The sequence below is a fragment of the Schistocerca piceifrons genome, chromosome 1 (assembly GCF_021461385.2).
Source record: "Schistocerca piceifrons isolate TAMUIC-IGC-003096 chromosome 1, iqSchPice1.1, whole genome shotgun sequence".
Classification (NCBI taxonomy): Eukaryota; Metazoa; Arthropoda; class Insecta; order Orthoptera; family Acrididae; genus Schistocerca; species Schistocerca piceifrons.
In genome coordinates, this window is record NC_060138.1 from 1,025,430,753 (window position 1) to 1,025,452,502 (window position 21,750).

Consider the following 21,750-nt stretch of genomic DNA (forward strand, 5'->3'; position numbering starts at 1 on the left):
TTTATGGCTTGCAAAATTTGGTGAATGTATGTATGAATGGCATTCTTAGTTGTTCAGGTATTGTTAAATCCTGTGATTTACTGAAGATACTATTGTTGCTCAGATAAGATATTATCCTACACTTATTTATTTATTTGGCATATGGCATTTAAGTGCATTTCAGTATTGGATCACGTTATTCAACGTTACATAAAATTACATATATTCACAGACAAACATCTAGTCCTTGTATATATTCGATGGATTTTTGGGATGCCACGAGGAATTCTTCAAAGTCCCCATTGACCGCTCTAGCACTGCATTCTTCTGTGATGTGTTGGATGGTCTGTTTAGGCGCGCCGCAGTCACATGCTGGCGAAGACAGCAGTCCCCATTTGAAGAGTGAGTCAGCACATCTTCCATGCCCAGTCCTTGCGCGGCTGATCAAACCCAGGAACTGGCTCGGAAATACAAGGCGTTAGGTGGCAAGTTGTTGGGGCATTCTGGAGCCATTCTCTTCTCCAAGAGTTGATGTCAGACGCAGTGAGGCTGTCGAGAGCAAGAGGAGGACGTCTTGAACGAAGCCTTTTGGTACTCAGATCAGGTATATCGATGTGTACCGGTAGTTCAGGGTTTGCTTCGATCTTGTTGTATTCCCTGACCAAGGCTGCTTCTCGTCGTATTTTTGGGGGTGGTATATGACTCAAGACAGGTATCCGTATGTTAGGGGTAGACCTAACGGTTCCTGAAATTATGCGCATCGTATTGTTCAGTTCGACATCGATTTTGTTCACATGACTACTGTTTAGCCATACTGGTGCACAGTACTCCGCCGCCGAGTATACCAGGCTCAGTGCAGATGTCCTCAGAGTTGTTGCAGTTGATCCCCAGGTGGTTCCGCAGAGTTTATGGATGAGGTTGTTTCTTGTTATAACCTTGACAGCTGCTTTTGTAAGGTGTGATTTAAATGACAAGGTTCTGTCTGACGTGACGCCTAGGTACCTTGGCTCCTTGTTGTGGTTGAAGTGCGTGAGGTCAAGGTATACTTCCAGAGCTCTGTCGGCTTCTCTGTTACTGAGGTGGAAGCAAGTTACTTCTGACTTCATGGCGTTAAGCCTAAGCCTCCATTTACGGAAGTATGCTGCCAGGGCAGACAGATGGGATGACTCGGTTTCTTCCATTGTACCAAAACCGGTGTGCCTTTTTGCAATAGCCCAGTCATCAGCATAGCCAAATTTCATAGAAGCTGTTTCTGGCATGTCAGCAATGTATAGGCTCAAAAGCAGTGGTGCTAGTACTGAGCCTTGAGGTAAGCCATTTTGAAGGAATTTCTGGCTACTGACTGTTTCCCATGAGGACCTGGAATCCTCTGTTACCACTCATGTTACCAATAAGCTTTGTCACTTTTTGACAGGGAATTAGTTTCATCAGTTTATAGAGTAGGCCTTGTCTCCAGACGGTATCATAGGCTGCTGACAAGTCAATGAAGGCCACAGATGTTTTTAATTTCTTTTGGAATCCTGCTTCAATATGTGTTGTAAGGGCCAGGACTTGGTCTGCACAGCTTCGGCTGGGCTCGAAAGCCAGCTTGTTCTACTGGGATGGCCGTGAGTATTGTCTGACCGATCCTGTTAAGTAGCACTCGTTCCAGAAGTTTGTACACCATGCTAAACAGTGCAATGGGCCGGTAGTTTTGCGGAAGGTTTCCCGGTTTACCTGGCTTTAGGAGGGCAATTATCTTGGCACGTTTAAGTTCTTGGGGTATGTTTCCTGCCTGCAATAGTGATGTGAAGAACTTTGCTAACCATATTTTGGTATATTTGCCAGACTTGATAAGGAACTCTGGGAGGATTCTACACTATACCACGTTATCAAAAATAGTGGTAAATGTGATAACTGTGAAATGGGTCGGTACGTATGGACGTTTCCAGCATAGCTTCTCTTACAGATGACTTGACAAGGGCGTATTTCAATATCACTTCAGAATGTTTAAGTTATCCTAAATGTTAGTGTGTGTAGTTTCCATGTCGCGACCATGTTTCAGTCGAGAATGTAAACCGGGCAGCCGCGAGGAGTGGCCGAGCGGTCAGAGGCGCCATGCACGGACTGCGCGGCTGGTCCCACCGGAGGTTCGAGTCCTCCATCGGGCATGGGTGTGTGTGTTGTCCTTAGCATAAGTTAGTTTAAGTAGTGTGTAAGTCGAGGGACCGATGACCTCAGCAGTTTGGTCCCTCAGAAATTCACACACACACAAACGGGGCAGGTGGGTGGGTGAGGTGTCGCTGCAGCAGGTGAAGCTAGTGTGTCCTCCACAGGATGCGACTGGCAACGCCGCTGGTGGTGCTCCTGTGCTGCACGGCGACCGCCGTAGGACAACAACAACAGAAGCAACAGCAGGGGCAACAGAGCAGCGCGGCGAGGCAGCGCGCCCTCGCGGAAGTCTGGCTGTACGAGCGCTTCCGCGAGATCAGCACTCTGCTGCTGGCGCCTAGCAACCGAGCCAGGAACTTCGAGCGCGTCCGGCGGCTCAACGTAAGCATGGCGCAGCTGCGTGGTTCCTCTGTCTGCACGCTAAATATCGTATTTATTTAAGCCTGCTCACAGGGCTGCTAAGTGTAAGTACTGTTGACAGTTACACACGAATTATTTGTTTTGTGCTGCTACAGGACATACGAATTATTTCGTTTAATTGAATCCGTTTCTGTACTCTTCGACCGTGTTTTGCTCATCATCGGACGTTCTATGCAGCCAACAAGTAAACCACATACACTAAAACAATCTCACATTAACTATTTGATAATTTTCAATGTGTGTGTAATCTTGACGTTGTCGCATTTTAGTGGAAAATGGGAAGGAGCACGCCCACAGTGGTTTGGTTTTGCAGTTAAACATGCCCGTAACATATCGCAGTCGATTAAATTAAGGCAAAATAAATAATGAGACTGGTACCATTTCAAAACAAGTAATTTACTGTATATTATTTTGCATTATCTCTTGATAATGCAATGATACCGGGAAAGCAACAAATCGAAAAAAAAGAGATTGCGAAAGCCTAAAGAGGATCGACGATTGTTACAGGAACTGTCAGTTGACCATTAGTTTCAAAACATGCAATGTATTACAAATAAATATGTGGGGAGGTAATTTTTCCTTTTGTCTGTTTTTCGGCTCACACCTCTGATTCGTTACTGGTTACAAACAGCTCGTAAAGAAATGCTCTCCTCTTGTGATGCCGCACCCTCCATAGACGACGAATTATCATCTACATCTACATGGGTACTCTGCAAATCACATTCAAGTGTCTAGCAGAGGGTTCATCGAACCACCTTCAGAATCCTCTATTATTCCAATCTCGTATAGCGCGCGGAAAGAATAAACACCTATATCTTTCCGTACGAGCTCTGATTTCCCTTATGTTATCATGGTGATCGCTCCTCCCTACGTAGGTCGGTGTCAACAAAATATTTTCGCATTCGGAGGAGAAAGCTGGTGATTGGAATTTCGTGATAAGATTCCGCCGCAACGAAAACAGCCTTTCTTTAAATAATTTCCAGCCTAAATCCTGTATTATTTCTGTGATACTCTCTCCCATATTTCGCGATAATACAAAACGTGCTGCCTTTCTTTGAAGCTTCTCGATGTACTCCGTCAGTCCTATCTGTTAAGGGTCCCACACCGAGCAGCAGTATTCTAAAAGAGGACGGACAAGCGTAGTGTAGGCAGTCTAATTAGTAGGTCTGTTACATTTCCTAAGTGTCCTGCCAATAAAACGCAGTCTTTGGTTACCCTTCCCCGCAATATTTTCTATGGGATCTTTCCAATTTAAGTTGTTCGTAATTGTAATATCTAGGTATTTACCTGAATTTACGGCTTATAGATTAGACTGATTTATCGTGTAACCGACGTTTAACGAGTTTCTTTTAGCACTCATGTGGATGACCTACCACTTTTCGTTATTTTGGGTCAACTGTCACTTTTCGCAAAATTCAGATATCTTTTCTAAATCGTTTTGCAGTTTGTTTTGATCTTCTGATGACTTATTAGTCGGCAAACGACAGCGTCATCTGCAAACAACCGAAGACGGCTGCTCAGATTGTCTCCAAAATTGTTTATATAGATAAGGAACAGCAAAGTGCCTATAACACTACCTTGGAGAACGCCAGAAATCATTTCTGTTTTACTCGCTGACCTTTCGTCAATTACTACGGACTGCGACCTCTCTGACAGGAAATCACAAATCCAGTAGCATAACTGAGACGATATTCCATAAGCACGCAATTTTACTACGAGCCGCTTGTGTGGTACAGTGTCCAAAGCGTTCCGGAAATCCAGAAATACGGAATCGATCTGAAATCCCTAGTCAATGGAACTCCACTCTTCATGTGAATAAAGAGATAGTTGTGTTTCACAGGAACGATGTTTTCTAAACTCATGTTGACTGTGTGTCAATAGGCCGTCTTCTTCGAGGTAATCGCCAGGTCAGAATGAGAATAATTATCAAAAAGCCTTTGGTGCTAGAAATGTATTTGTTAAATTTGACTAAGTTGACCAGTCGGCAGCATCGCCGTAGTTGTAACGCCGATTCCCGTTGTATGACCGAAGTTAAGCATTGTCGAACTTGGCTGGCACGTAGATGGCTGACTGTCTGGGTCTGCCGTGCGGTGTTCGCAAGCGGGGTCCACTCAGTCCTTGTAAGAGCAATTGAGGAGCTACTTGACTGAGAAGTATATATTCCATTCTCTGTCTTCTCTTAAAATTTTTGCCCTCTACTGCTCTCCGTAACACAGTGGACGATATACTCTATTTTCTGCCTCCTCCTAGACTTTTTGCCCTCCAACGTTCCCCTCCTCTGCCATTCCCAAGAGTTTTGCCCTCTACTACTCCCTGTGGCACGGTGGAAGGTATATTCCTTTCTCTACATTCCCCTAGAATTTTTGTCCTCTACTGCTTCCCGTAACACAATTCTATGCCCTATTTGTGTTACTACGGTTCTTATAATCGCCTTGTTTCTTTCTTCATGCATTATTTTGCTCCCTAGATTGCAGTAGGGTTTTACAACATATACTGTATTCGAACATTATGAAGCACCTCGAAGAAAACGATTCATTGACATATAGTCAGCACGGATTCAGAAAATATCGTTCTTGTGAAACACAACTAGCTCTTTATACTCATGAAGTAATAGGTGCTATCGACAGGGAATGTCAAATTGATTCGGTTTTTTCTAGATTTCCAGAAGGCTTTCGACACCGTTCCTCACTAGCGTCTTCTAACCGCTCTGCGTGCCTACGGAGTATCGCCTCAGTTGCGTGACTGGATCCGTGATTTCCTGTCAGAAAGGTCACAGTTCGCAGTAATAGACGGAAAGTCATCGAGTAAAACAGAAGTAATACTGGCGTTCCCCAAGGAAGTGTTATAGACCCTCTATTGTTCCTGATCTATATTAACGGCATAGGGGACAATCTGAGTAGCCGTCCGAAAACAACATTTTCGTCAGAACGACAGATTCAAGATATATGAAAGTCAAAATGTCTTTCGCTGAAATTAAAGCAAACCCGTCAATAATAAATGATGACGATTTCAGGGGAGAGAAATGATGAGTACATCAAAGCTCTCTACAAGACGGAGGAACCATCTGTTGATGTTACGGGAAAACGGCATAGGGTATCAAGTATTACAGTCGGGGCACAAAAAGAGTTTGTATTTAAACTAGCCAGAAGGTACAGAAAACATTCCTTCGAAATTTGTAAAACATTCCTTCGAAAGTTTTAAAAATGAGAGAATGCTCCTCCTCGCAGAACATAATTAGAAAAGATTAATATATCAGTAAACTTGAAAAGTATGATAAGATCCAACAGTTAGCATAATTTATCAAATGTTCTAGTACCTAGGTAATAATAGGAAGAGGAAGTTGGTTGAAACCGGAAATGAACATCAACTGAATCCTAAATTCAGTCTGGAGTACTTACTGTAAAGGTAGGTTAGATGCCAACGGTGACGGCGTATTTATTGGAGCAAGAAGTTATTATCGTATCTCGTAAGGTTTTACGGATTCTGATTGCGAATTAATGTGGGTGAAGTTAAGCATGACAGCTGGATGAAGGATGGTAATCGAATCCTTTTACTGATCGTCCGCATCAGGAGCTGCAGTGCTATGGTACTTCTGAGGGGACTTACCGAATTACCTGTATTAGTTTTCTGATCATTCCGTGCAGGAAGTAGTGTTCTGAATGTCTGCTTCCATTATCTTTTATTGCCGGTTTTTACCCTGGTACTTTTGGTACGAATTAGACATAGACAACCCTCTCCTCTGTGCTGTAGTATGGGTTGCCGGCCCTCAGGGGCTACCATATCTCTGGCGTAACAGAATCAGTTAATGTAGAGGAGGTATCAGTGACCATAATGTTATGATAGCGTCAATGAATATGTGTCTGAATACGAGTCTGAATACGGGTCTGAATATTGGTGCTTAGCGAGAGTGACAGTATACATATTGCTGAGTAATTGTGTAGTCAACATGAAATATTCAGTACAAGGGACGAAACTGTGGAGCACAACTGGAAAAAATATCAAAAGCAACCATCAATATGCCTTAGAAAAGTATCAGTACAACGAAAAACCAATACAAAGTTGCAATTTTCACTTTTTTTTATTCATTCGTTGACTAGTTTCGAGCCGAGACCCAGTTTTAGAACATCGTAACATCGTCAAAAATAGTGTTTCCGAAAACGTGAAAACCGGATCAAAAATGTGCAACGAACAGTTACAGCGCATACAGATAACAGTATATTCTTGACATGTTTTCACATTTTCGGAAATACCATTTTGACTATGTGTATGGTGATTTGATTTGAAAGCGGATCTCGGCCCGAAACTAGTAATCGAGCGAATAAAAAAAGTGAAAATCGCCACTACGGACTGGTTTTTCATTTCACTGACTAACAGAAACTGCCGATCCACAGCTACTCCAGCATGCTGGAAGTTCGTTAGAAAATTATGTTGCGTGCAAGGAATGGGAAAGACCCACAGTGGTTTAACAGTCGTATTAGAAAACTGCTCCGTAAACAAAGAGAAATTCATAACACATATAAGAGAACTCAAAACGTAGGTGACAAGTAAAAGCTGAACGAAGAGAAAATGAGCGTAAGGAGATTCAATGTGAGACGCGATCAATGACTTTGAAAGTAAAATTGTGACAACGGATCTGACTAAAGATCCTGAGAGGTTTTGATCTTACGTAAATTTAGTAAGCGGTTCGAAATTATTTACTCACATAGTGACCATACTTACGCTGAAACAGAAAGCGACAGAAGGAAGGCCGAAATACTGGATTGGGGGTTCCGAAATTGTTTCAGCGCTGAAGATCGTAGTACTGTCACTCTTTACAATCATCGTACGAATGCGGAAATGGCAGATTTGGTCCCGGAATAGAAAAGCAAGTACAGTCGCTTAATAGTGGAGAGGCATATGTACCAGATTATCCGAAACAAATTGCTGCCCTTCTAGAAGTAGTCTCTACTATGCCTATGGAGCAGCGAGGGGAGCAAAGCGACTTTATGTGGAATGACCACATGAAACATATGGTGAGAAAAGTAGATGCCAAACTGAGACTCATAGAAAAATCTTAAGGAAATATAACTTATCTATGAAAGAAGTAACTTACAATTGCTCAACCGATTCTTGTATATTGCCTTTTAGTCGGGGACCGTTATCATGTGGAATTTACAGAAGAGACACAGAGATGATCCAACTAAGACCGGGGTGTTTAGTCACGGGATCGGTTAGTCAGCACGAGAGTGTTACGGCGATGGTCAACAATTTCAAAAGGCAGACACCACAAGAGAGGTATAATGTATTTGAATGTTTCATGGAAATCGTCTTACGTGGTTAATTATATCATTTTATGCTCATAATATTCTTTTTTCCCTCTTGAATTCCATTATTCCTTTATAAAAATGAAAATGAAATTGAAATAATTTGAAAGCCCACTAAAACGCTCCATTCGAGCCATGTGATGCCTGTGACGTCACTGGCTAGCTTGCTGCTCCTGCTTTATAAAGCTAATTAACAGTGAGGATGTCAAATTAAACACCTTCCAGCCGTCAAATTTCCAACCTTATTTTCTTTGGCAACCAGTTTCAGCGTTTTACTACGCCATCTTCAAGCCCCTGACTGACGTGTAAGAAGAATCTACCCCGGTTGTGATCAGAACAGCGGCCAGCAGTACTGGTATTAGTAGATATTTGGTACAGTGATCACTTGAATCATCACCTGCCGACTGATCACACACGTCGGTCAGGGCCCTGAAGGTGCCATAGTAAAATGCTGAAACTGGTTGCTAAATAAAATAAGATTGGAAATTTAATGGTTGGAAGGTGTGATATCCTCTTTGAAAGGTGTGACATCCTGTATAGAGCAGCCGAGTCCCGCAACCATCACTAGAAAGATGGACTAAGGATACAATTAACAGTGATGTCTTGTTTTGGAGTTAACATTTCGGAAAATGGATTACAAATTTTGTGTAGTACTACATTGTACAAATATATCCACAAAAACTCTTGAAAATTGTTTTTGAATGTTCCAAAGAACGAGAAGGTGCGCTAAAAGAGGTTGCACTGTACCGACAAAATACTACCACGTCGATGCCCAAGTTCCCTTACTTGATTAAAAATGTCTTGCAACCTGAAGCTGACATTAATTTACCTCCGAGATACGCCTTCCCACCATTATAAAGAAGGATAGTGTCAATCAACGAACTTAAACTCTTAGTAAAAATTATCGTTACAGGAGCATCGTTGCGAATCTCGGTTGCTAGAGTGATGGACAATCGAATATTTTAAGATGCTATCCATAGATAGCTGGTTCTAATCCAGATTGCAACAATATTTTAACTTATTTGTTATATAAATCAACAGTCCTTTTGTATGGAAACCAAATTACAATTACAAAACTTCACCAGATTGATTAGAAACAGAGTATTATTGTGTTTTCCTTGGCGTTTACATGCGCTTACGTTTGCAGTAACTGTACACACACGTCATGTTCAGAAAGATATTTTCTAGTTAATACGGCCACCTGCATTTTACTTTATGAGAAACAATTTTATCTTCGTACTATCCAGTTAGAATCCTTATTGTTGAAGCTTTTGATGTTTCATCATCTTACATAAGATGATGTTAAGTCTGCTTCAGACCCTAATTTTAGTCTACACGCACAAACATCGGAGGCCTTAACGTTTGTGTTACCTGCATGTCGTACATGCCTTGTATCTCTCCGTATACAAACCCTCATTGTTCTACACCTCGCTGTACTGTGGGAGTATGATATCTTCACTACTAGCAATACTTTCCAAGCAAGTAAGCTAAGTAAATGCACTTAAACCCAGGTGTCCATTTCTCAGAGTAAGATAATTTTGAAGCTATGTATAATACATTCCACCACTGAAACTACAGCTAAATGAGTTCTTGCTAACGCTATTTTCGTATTTCGTGTAAAATTTTTGCAAAATATATATCCCTTCCACGATTGGATCCTGTTTCCTGTTCATCCGAAGTTACATATTCTGTCCGTTGCGCCACGGAGTCCGTGGTATAGGCGGTACATCGGCTAAGTACCTTTTATAGCGGACATCAGTTCTAAGATTTGACAAGAATAATTTAATTGCGCTTTCGGTCGTAGTTCATGACTGATAGTCGACAATCTAGATATAAGATACGATTCTATTCGCAAAAGTTCTACAATTCCTTAGTTTTGAATAAGTTTAATAATGCTGCAGGGAGTACGGAAAAGAATGTCTGTCCTTGCACATATCGCCGCTCGAAATGAGTGGAGCATAAACACATACTTTCGTAAGGTTTCTACTATCAGCGCTCACAAAATTCCTTTCTATTGTTACTTAAAAGTTGTAAATGCGTTTTCCATCACCAAATAGGTAAACTATTTGCAGAAAAAGTACGTAAAAACCTAGTAACTTCGGCTAACATTCCTATAACATACGTATAGCTTCGTCTTACTTCTAGTCTGCGACGTCATCAGAGCTTCAGCCAATAATAGAACGTTTTCTATCACGTGACCAAGTCTTGATATTTAATGATTTTTAAGCTTTAATTATATAAAGTAACATACATTTAGTGAGAATATTGCTCGTAAATGCGATCTGAATGTTGTAAACACTCAGAAGACCAACAATCCGAATCCCATTTTTAACACAGGAAAATAGACTATTGTTCATCACACCGAGGGTTAGTACTGAAATTTAGAGGGAATACTTTCCGGGAAGAATCAGACAAGGTATTAATTCTTTCAACATACGTCTCGCGAAATGATCGTAACGAGGGAAATGGAGGAACTTGAGCTAATACGTAAGTTTACCAACAGTCAGTCTTCCCAGACGCCATGCACGAATGGAACAGGGAAGGGGGATGAGTTAGTGATACTAAAAGTACGCTTCGTCACACACCGTCAGGCATCTTGCGGAGCTCTGATGTACATGTGTCTTTAAATCTAGCGATTGTTCAAAATTAGCGCACAGAACCTACGCGACAGGAAACATACCGTTTGATCTCGAGAGAAATGTTTCCGTAGCAGCCGACGCGCCTAGTGTTTATGTAACTAAAACGCGCTTGCAGCTGTGCAAGTAGCAGAGTGTAGGCGAAGCAAGAAACGCTCATTGTGTCAAGAATTCCCGTACGACTAAATGGAAGCGTAGATGCTTGAATTTTACTTACTACAGACGGCGGTGGCGTAAGAATGTTTTTTCGTATATTAAGGCTACTTGAAAATCAATTTTACTTATCTTTTTAAGAAATTTTGTGTTATTAAATCTCTACCTGTACTTTTTAGTTTAATGACTAACTAAGTCCTTTTTAGCAATCTACAGCAGAATTCCGATTGCATACTCAGACAATCTGATGTATGGGTTTCATTCGAGTGGGCCATTATGATAAATTTTATTTTATAGGTACGGATCCAATATTCCGCACAAGTGCATTTTCGTAAACGCATCGTACTTAAACTGACGGCACAGTTCTACAAGAGACAATTTCTACCATCTGCATCTACATCTACAAGGCTACTCTGCAGATCACACTTGAGTGCCCGGCAGAGGGTTCATCGAACCACCTTCGCAGTAATTCTGTATTATTTCACTCTCGAACAGCGCACAGAGAAAATGAGCACGTATATCTTTCCGTGCGAGCTCTGATTTTCCATATTTTATTATGATGATCGTTTCTTCCTAAGTAGGTCGCCGCATCGAGAAACGTCTGTTTTAATGATATCTACCCCAAATCCTGTATCATGTCCATGACACTCTCCCCCTATCTCTCAATAAAGAAAACGTGGTGCCCTTCTTAGAACTTTCTCGATGTACTCCGTTAATCCTATCTGGTAAGGATTCCATATCACGCAGCAGTACTCCAAAAGAGGACGGATAAGTGTATTGTAGGCAGTCTAGTAGATCTGTTGCATCTTCTAAGTGTTCTGCCAATACATTGCAGTATTTGGTTCGCCTTCCCCACATCAATTTCTATGTGTTATTCTCAATTTAAGTTAGTCGTAATTGTAATTTCCAGGTATTTAGTTGAATTTACGGCCTTTACATTTGATTTATTTATATTGTAATCGTAGTTTAATAGTTTCCTTTTGTTACTCATGTAGATGAATCCACACTTTTCATTATCTGGGGTGAGCTGCCAATTTTCGAACCTTATGGATGTTGTTGTTGTTGTTGTTGTGGTCTTCAGTCCTGAGACTGGTTTGATGCAGCTCTCCATGCTACTCTATCCTGTGCAAGCTTTTTCATCTCCCAGTACCTACTGCAACCTACATCCTTCTGAATCTGCTTAGTGTATTCATCTCTTGGTCTCCGCCTACGATTTTTACCCTCCACGCTGCCCTCCAATACTAAATTGGTGATCCCTTGATGCCTCAGAACATGTCCTACCAACTGATCCCTTCTTCTGGTCAAGTTGTGCCACAAACGTCTCTTCTCCCCAATCCTATTCAATACTCCCTCATTAGTTATGTGATCTACCCATCTAATCTTCAGCATTCTTCTGTAGCACCACATTTCGAAAGCTTCTATTCTCTTCTTGTCCAAACTATTTATCGTCCATGTTTCACTTCCATACATGGCTACACTCCATACGAATACTTTCAGAAATGACTTCCTGACACTTAAATCAATACTGGATGTTAACAAATTTCTCTTCTTCAGAAACGCTTTCCTTGCCATTGCCAGCCTACATTTTATATCCTCTCTACTTCGACCATCATCAGTTATTTTGCTCCCCAAATAGCAAAACTCCTTTACTACTTTAAGTGCCTCATTTCCTAATCTAATTCCCTCAGCATCACCCGACTTAATTAGACTACATTCCATTATCCTTGTTTTGCTTTTGTTGATGTTCATCTTATATCCTCCTTTCAAGACACTGTCCATTCCATTCAACTGCTCTTCCAAGTCCTTTGCTGTCTCTGACAGAATTACAATGTCATCGGCAAACCTCAAAGCTTTTATTTCTTCTCCATGAATTTTAATACCTACTCCGAATTTTTCTTTTGTTTCCTTTACTGCTTGCTCAATATACAGATTGAACAACATCGGGGACAGGCTACAACCCTGTCTTACTCCCTTCCCAACCACTGCTTCCCTTTCATGTCCCTCGACTCTTATAACTGCCATCTGGTTTCTGTACAAATTGTAAATAGCCTTTCGCTCCCTGTATTTTACCCCGGCCACCTTTAGAATCTGAAAGAGAGTATTCCAGTCAACATTGTCAAAAGCTTTCTCTAAGTCTACAAATGCTAGAAACGTAGGTTTGCCTTTCCTTAATCTTTCTTCTAAGATAAGTCGTAAGGTCAGTATTCTACGGAATCCAAACTGATCTTCCCCGAGGTTGGCTTCTACTAGTTTTTCCATTCGTCTGTAAAGAATTCGTGTTAGTATTTTGCAGCTGTGACTTATTAAGCTGATAGTTCGGTAATTTTCACATCTGTCAACACCTGCTTTCTTTGGGATTGGAATTATTATATTCTTCTTGAAGTCGGAGGGTATTTCAGCTGTTTCATACACCTTGCTCACCAGATGGTAGAGTTTTGTCGGGACTGGCTCTCCCAAGGCCGTCAGTAGTTCCAATGGAATATTGTCTACTCCGGGGGCCTTGTTTCGACTCAGGTCTTTCAGTGCTCTGTCAAACTCTTCACGCAGTATCATATCTCCCATTTCATCTTCATCTACATCCTCTTCCATTTCCATAATATTGTCCTCAAGTACATCGCCCTTGTATAGACCCTCTATATACTCCTTCCACCTTTCTGCTTTCCCTTCTTTGCTTAGAACTGGATTTCCATCTGAGCTCTTGATATTCATACAAGTCGTTCTCTTATCTCCAAAGGTCTCTTTAATTTTCCTGTAGGCGGTATCTATCTTGCCCCTAGTGAGATAGGCCTCTACATCCTTACATTTGTCCTCTAGCCATCCCTGCTTAGCCATTTTGCACTTCCTGTCGATCTCATTTTTGAGACGTTTGTATTCCTTTTTGCCTGTTTCACTTACTGCATTTTTATATTTTCTCCTTTCGTCAATTAAATTCAATATTTCTTCTGTTACCCAAGGATTTCTACTAGCCCTCGTCTTTTTACCTACCTGATCCTCTGCTGCCTTCACTACTTCATCCCTCAAAGCTACCCATTCTTCTTCTACTGTATTTATTTCCCCCATTCCTGTCAATTGCTCCCTTATGCTCTCCCTGAATCTCTGTACAACCTCTGGTTCTTTTAGTTTATCCAGGTCCCATCTCCTTAAATTCCCACCTTTTTGCAGTTTCTTCAGTTTTAATCTACAGGTCATAACCAATAGATTGTGGTCAGAGTCCACATCTGCCCCTGGAAATGTCTTACAATTTAAAACCTGGTTCCTAAATCTCTGTCTTACCATTATATAATCTATCTGATACCTTTTAGTATCTCCAGGGTTCTTCCATGTATACAACCTTCTTTCATGATTCTTAAACCAAGTGTTAGTTATGATTATGTTGTGCTCTGTGCAAAATTCTACCAGGCGGCTTCCTCTTTCATTTCTGTCCCCCAATCCATATTCACCTACTATGTTTCCTTCTCTCCCTTTTCCTACACTCGAATTCCAGTCACCCATGACTATTAAATTTTCGTCTCCCTTCACAATCTGAATAATTTCTTTTATTTCATCATACATTTCTTCAATTTCTTCGTCATCTGCAGAGCTAGTTGGCATATAAACTTGTACTACTGTAGTAGGTGTGGGCTTCGTATCTATCTTGGCCACAATAATGCGTTCACTATGCTGTTTGTAGTAGCTTACCCGCATTCCTATTTTCTTATTCATTATTAAACCTACTCCTGCATTACCCCTATTTGATTTTGTGTTTATAACCCTGTAGTCACCTGACCAGAAGTCTTGTTCCTCCTGCCACCGAACTTCACTAATTCCCACTATATCTAACTTCAACCTATCCATTTCCCTTTTTAAATTTTCTAACCTACCTGCCCGATTAAGGGATCTGACATTCCATGCTCCGATCCGTAGAACGCCAGTTTTCTTTCTCCTGATAACGACATCCTCTTGAGTAGTCCCCGCCCGGAGATCCGAATGGGGGACTATTTTACCTCCGGAATATTTTACCCAAGAGGACGCCATCATCATGTAATCATACAGTAAAGCTGCATGCCCTCGGGAAAAATTACGGCTGTAGTTTCCCCTTGCTTTCAGCCGTTCGCAGTACCAGCACAGCAAGGCCGTTTTGGTTATTGTTACAAGGCCAGATCAGTCAATCATCCAGACTGTTGCCCTTGCAGCTACTGAAAAGGCTGCTGCCCCTCTTCAGGAACCACACGTTTGTCTGGCCTCTCAACAGATACCCCTCCGTTGTGGTTGCACCTACGGCACGGCTATCTGTATCGCTGAGGCACGCAAGCCTCCCCACCAACGGCAAGGTCCATGGTTCATGGGGGGGGGGGGGGGACCTTATGGATATCTTTTCTAAATAGTTTTGCTATTTATTTTAATCTTCTGACGACTTTCCTAGTCGATAAACGACAGCATCATAAGCAAACATTCTAAGACGGCGGCTCGGGTTGCTTCCTAAATCGTTTTTATAGATAAGGAACAGCAGAGGGGAGCGCCAGAAATCACTTCTATTTTGTTTGATGACTTCCCGTCAGCTACTACGAACTGGGAGCTCTCTTTCAGGAAATCACAAAGCCAGCCGCATAACTGGGACAATATTCTATAAGAACGCAATTCTACATCTACATCTACATCTACATTTATACTCCGCAAGCCACCCAACGGTGTGTGGCGGAGGGCACTTTACGTGCCACTGTCATTACCTCCCTTTCCTGTTCCAGTCGCGTATGGTTCGCGGGAAGAACGACTGTCTGAAAGCCTCCGTGCGCGCTCTAATCTCTCTAATTTTACATTCGTGATCTCCTCGGGAGGTACAAGTAGGGGGAAGCAATATATTCGATACCTCATCCAGAAACGCACCCTCTCGAAACCTGGACAGTAAGCTACACCGCGATGCAGAGCGCCTCTCTTGCAGAGTCTGCCACTTGAGTTTATTAAACATCTCCGTAACGCTATCACGGTTACCAAATAACCCTGTGACGAAACGCGCCGCTCTTCTTTGGATCTTCTCTATCTCCTCCGTCAGACCGATCTGGTACGGATCCCACACTGATGAGCAATACTCAAGTATAGGTCGAACGAGTGTTTTGTAAGCCACCTCCTTTGTTGATGGACTACATTTTCTAAGCACTCTCCCAATGAATCTCAACCTGGTACCCGCCTTACCAACAATTAATTTTATATGATCATTCCACTTCAAATCGTTCCACACGCATACTCCCAGACATTTTACAGAAGTAACTTCTACCAGTGTTTGTTCCGCTATCATATAATCATACAATAAAGGATACTTCTTTCTATGTATTCGCAATACATTACATTTGTCTATGTTAAGGGTCAGTTGCCACTCCCTGCACCAAGTGCCTATCCGCTGCAGATATTCTTGCATTTCGCTACAATTTTCTAATGCTGCAACTTCTCTGTATACTACAGCATCATCCGCGAAAAGCCGCATGGAACTTCCGACACTATATACTAGGTCATTTATATATATTGTGAAAAGCAATGGTCCCATAACACTCCCCTGTGGCACGCCAGAGGTTACTTTAACGTCTGTAGACGTCTCTCCATTGATAACAACATGCTGTGTTCTGTTTGCTAAAAACTCTTCAATCCAGCCACACAGCTGGTCTGATATTCCGTAGGCTCTTACTTTGTTTATCAGGCGACAGTGCGGAACTGTATCGAACGCCTTCCGGAAGTCAAGAAAAATAGCATCTACCTGGGAGCCTGTATCTAATATTTTCTGGGTCTCATGAACAAATAAAGCGAGTTGGGTCTCACACGATCGCTGTTTCCGGAATCCATGTTGATTCCTACATAGTAGATTCTGGGTTTCCAAAAACGACATGATACTCGAGCAAAAAACATGTTCTAAAATTCTACAACAAGATCGACGTCAGAGATATAGGTCTATAGTTTTGCGCATCTGCTCGACGACCCTTCTTGAAGACTGGGACTATCTGTGCTCTTTTCCAATCATTTGGAACCCTCCGTTCCTCTCGAGACTTGCGGTACACGGCTGTTAGAAGGGGGGCAAGTTCTTTCGCGTACTCTGTGTAGAATCGAATTGGTATCCCGTCAGGTCCAGTGGACTTTCCTCTATTGAGTGATTCCAGTTGCTTTCCTATTCCTTGGACACTTATTTCGATGTCAGCCATTTTTTCGTTTGTGTGGGGATTTAGAGAAGGAACTGCAGTGCGGTCTTCCTATGTGAAACATCTTTGGAAAAAGGTGTTTAGTATTTCAGCTTTACGCGTGTCATCCTCTGTTTCAATGCCATCATCATCCCGTAGTGTCTGGATATGCTGTTTCGAGCCACTTACTGATTTAACGTAAGACCAGAACTTCCTAGGATTTTCTGTCAAGTCGGTACATAGAATTTTACTTTCGAATTCAATGAACGCTTCACGCATAGCCCTCCTTACGCTAACTTTGACATCGTTTAGCTTCTGTTTATCTGAGAGGTTTTGGCTGCGTTTTAACTTGGAGTGGAGCTCTCTTTGCTTTCGCAGTAGTTTCCTAACTTTGTTGTTGTACCACAGTGGGTTTTTCCCATCCCTCACAGTTTTACTCGGCACGTACCTGTCTAAAACGCATTTTACGATTGCCTTGAACTTTTTCCATAAACACTCAACATTGTCAGTGTCGGAACAGAAATTTTCGTTTTGATCTGTTAGGTAGTCTGAAATCTGCCTTCTATTACTCTTGCTAAACAGATAAACCTTCCTCCCTTTTTTTATGTTCCTATTAACTTCCATATTCAGGGATGCTGCAACGGCCTTATGGTCACTGATTCCCTGTTCTGTACATACAGAGTCGAAAAGTTCGGGTCTGTTTGTTATCAGTAGGTCCAAGATGTTATCTCCATGAGTCGGTTCTCTGTTTAATTGCTCGAGGTAATTTTCGGATAGTGCACTCAGTATAATGTCACTCGATGCTCTGTCCCTACCACCCGTCCTAAACATCTGAGTGTCCCAGTCTATATCTGGTAAATTGAAATCTCCACCTAAGACCTTGGTTACAAGCCGCTTGTGAGGTACGGTCTAAAAAGCTTTCTGGAAATCTGTTGCAACAAAATGGAGATATGTTCTTTCGGAGCACTTTCTCACTATGGAAATCAACAGTCGCTTGTTTTTAGAAAATTATTCAGTTTACTCTTTGAGGTCATTATTACTCCTTTTTACTCAGTTTACAGTTGTTAGCTATGGAAATCAAAGGCTAGAAGGTAGATCCTTAAGAGACGTAACTCTGACTAAATTATATGTTCCCTATGTGAAAATTGCACGTAAAAAAAGCGACTCGTCAACGCTTATCTCTAAATTACAACTGCGTTATACCGTCATGCTAACATAGTATGCAGTCTGCGTGCTTTTTTTAGTTAAGACGTGAACGTTAACTCTTGTGCTAGATTTGTGCCGTGATTCCATCATATTCGAGTTGGTCCTAATTCCATGTACGGTGAATACATAGATTTCCATTCGTACTTAAATATGTAATGTTTTTAAAAAAGCAACTAGAAAACCAGTTTTATTTTACAGACCATTTGACTTTTGCCTCTAAGAACAATAACGTATCTTTACCAGTCTCTCGTTACTTGAAATTATACTAGTTGGTTTGCATCAGTACTTCTCATGTTATTTCATTTCATATTAGAAACCAGTTGCGAAAATTTCACCAAGATTTGATTGAGATAGTGCCGGCCGTGTTGGCCGTGCGGTTCTAGGCGCTCCAGTCCGGAGCCGCGCTGCTGCTACGGTCGCAGGTTCGAATCCTGCCTCGGGCTTTGGTGTGTGTGATGTCCTTAGGTTAGTTAGGTTTAAGTATTTCTAAGTTCTAGGGGACTTATGACCACAGCAGTTGAGTCCCATAGTGCTCAGAGCCATTTGAACCATTTTTGATTGAGATAGTCACTCTAGAGTTGTCTTTCTTTCACTTTTATTTTTTAAAAACCTATTCATTATTCCTACTTCATGTAAAATATGAAACAATAACAATGAAGTTTTTGAGATGAAGGGTGGTATAGTTTGGCCATCGACCAGGGTGACGTATAGGATATAGCGACATAGTTTGGGCACTACTCACGAATTTTCTGAATTATTCTGATCGGGAAGATAATCTGGTTCTGCATGTGATTTCCACTAGAGCTACGCGTCCACCAAGCGGGGATGTATATAGGAGGAGCGGAATTCAAATGCGTGTCCTACCATTGGTGTTTAGTTTGTCTGCCTTTTGCTCAAATCACTTCAGCTGAATATAGGGATCCGCTGCAACAACACCAGGTGCACTTCTCTCCTGTGCCTTTGTGACAGTATCATTTTTGATTGTGACATCTGATGTCCATTTATATTTGTTTTACATTTATTTATCGTTAGTGATGATATAACACTGATATACTTCGATTACTATTTAAAATTATCTGTCTAAGTCTCATTTTCACTGTTTATTTACGCAACGGAATTTATATCTGTTCATATGATGTAACCCGACTGAAATGAAATGTTAATTACATATCCTGGGAAATGCAGTATTTAATTTTGAGCTATGAATATCATAGCCTTCATCTAGAAAGTGTGCTGCGATGCATCTTTGACGTTTGGAGAAGTAGTCTCCTCGATATTAGTATACAACTCTTTACCAGCAAGGCGGTGGTGAGCTCAGGTTGAGTTCGTCTTGGTGCTGATTCGTAGGCAAATAATTTAATCAACGAAGAGACCTACAATTATTTTCTTTTCAGTTACAACTTATTTTTTGACCAACTGTTAAAATACATGGTTATCAGAGATTGCACCACATTTTTTCACGGTGTTCAACACTTTGTCAGATGTAACTTTTCCGTCGTTATTTCACTTGCTACAGCCACTCTTATCTTGTGCTACCGACGGTCACTCGCGGCGGCTAGCTCTCCCTCCGTTGAACTGAGGCGCTGTCCTCGCCTCTCTCGTGCTGGTTAGCGTCCCTGCCTTAGACTCTATACTTAAGCAAACGTTCCAAAGGGGATGACTCGAAAGAACACACATCCGCGCATGCATTGTTGTTCTGAACAATCTCTTTTTTACTGGAGCCCGCTGTAAACACAGTAGGTTGTTGTTGAGCATCCCTTTGTACTTGAGTTCGGTTTGCTCATCGAGATCACTGTGTGAATGCAACTTGCATTGCACGCTTTCCAAATCTTCCAGAAAGTTGCCACCCGTTTCTTTGATCTGTAAACGAAAAATTTCTACATCTTCTTTAATGCTACACAGGCTGAGTTTGTTGAGTACTAAATATGCCGCTAACGCTGACTGAGGATAGCGAGTGGCACCATGTTGTATGAATCTCGGTGGGGAACTTCTCCCTGTCTGCTCAGTATGTCTACAATCTAACTCTGAGACTTTAATAGCATAAATACCAGTAGTATCTTAAGGACAAGGAGCCGTCGTTGCCCTTTATTTTTAGTCATGGAAAGAGCGGGATAATATCAACAGCTCTCCACCATCTACCTAATTAATCGGATATCGAAATAAAGGATTCTCAATCATTCTTACTGACTCGCACTTCATAGCCTAGCATATTGAGGGTACTACGTTCTCCCTTAATCCTTTTTTGGATAATTTTTAAGCAACTACATTAACTGAATAAATATTCTACTTAATGAAATCTAATTCTTTTTAGCAACTCCAGGACTTAACGGGATTTGTAACATCTTCTGCAGCAATGACGAGAAAGCTGCTAATTTATATGACTTCGAGTGAGTAAAACGACCGCTAGGGGCGTGATGCATTACTACGATGCAGCTGCCTCTCTCATCTCCATTAATTAAAAGTCACATGTTCCAGTGACTGATAATTTCTGGAAGCGGATTGTGACGAAACCGATTAAGAGCAGTTATCATAGCAGATCTCGAACTGTACGGTTTATTACTGAAAACACTAGTCACACCAAACACTTTTAAATATGCACAGTTTAACAACATTCTGCATGCCACCATTCGACACTGATCCTTCCACACTGAAACTCTAAAGCGGACAAACACGGCGCGAATATCACATTACAAGAATTATTGATTTCATCCGAAAAGTGCCTGTGTACGTATCGTCTCAACCCAGCCGCTAGACTCGGATCTTATTCTGTGACGCTAAGTGCTAGTGCCCAGCAACAACAATCAGGCATTACTCAAAAATTAACAGCGGGCAGCGATTACTCTGGAACTTGGTTTCGGCTAACACAGAGCTAGCTGCAACATGGTCACTGCGATTTAGCAGATACATAAATTTACTCAAAAATTTTGCACATTATGACAAATATCTTGACAGGTCATGGCATAGGATTTTCGATGAATTATGAATTGCCGTATCAGCTGGCTCTAGTTAAGTAGGTTTTTAAATATGCGTATTTTCGGGTAAGCATTATGTGTTGTATTGCTTTTTTCCTAACGGTACATCGTCATCAAACTACTACATGAAACTGGGTCTGCATTCGTAGCAAATTTAAATACTACTTTACATATACAATTTTAATCAGTTACCGGTTAATAAAAATGCAGGCTGAGCGTGGATGTTTCCAACGATATGGTCACCTTACACTGGCCCGTCAATGAACCGTTTCCTAAATTACATTAGGAAACAAATTTCACGAAACATACTCATTTTATTGTTATTCACTATATTATTGTGTTGGTGCTTAAGTCCGTTGCGTTTTTGCATAAGTTTGATAAACACAACCGATACACATAACTGAAACTTATATTGTCAGAGCTGGGGTAACTTCCTATTCCGCGACTGTAGACATCACATGGCTTTAACTCGTTGTTCGAAGCGAATTATCTTCTGGAATGGAAGTTCCTTGAAGGTCGTTCGATAGAGAGCGGAAAAGATGAAAAATCTGAGAGCACAAGATGCGGCGGATAAGGTGGATGCGGATTGAGTTTCCAACCCAAATTCCCTTTAGTGTTTTTTGTGACTCTATCAGAATGGAAGTGGTCATTATCGTGGAGTAGCATCATTTCACGCAGTTTGCTTGGTCGTTTTTCTAGGATTGCGTCTGCAAGACATCGCAGTTGTTGTCAATAAATGTCAGCAGTGATGGTTATACCTCGGAGAAGGAATTCGTAGTACACGACATCG

At 41.5% G+C, this 21,750-nt stretch overlaps 1 protein-coding gene across 1 annotated transcript in view; it reads left to right on the forward strand.

The window, feature by feature from the left end:
• The first annotated feature begins 2,295 nt into the window (after positions 1 to 2,295).
• LOC124777318 (phospholipase B1, membrane-associated-like) overlaps positions 2,296 to 21,750 on the forward strand; it is a 94,581-nt gene continuing 75,126 nt past the window's right edge. The window contains exon 1 of the mRNA XM_047252678.1: positions 2,296 to 2,511. Within this exon, the coding sequence (XP_047108634.1) occupies positions 2,296 to 2,511 (216 nt within the window). The remainder of the gene's footprint in view (positions 2,512 to 21,750) is intronic.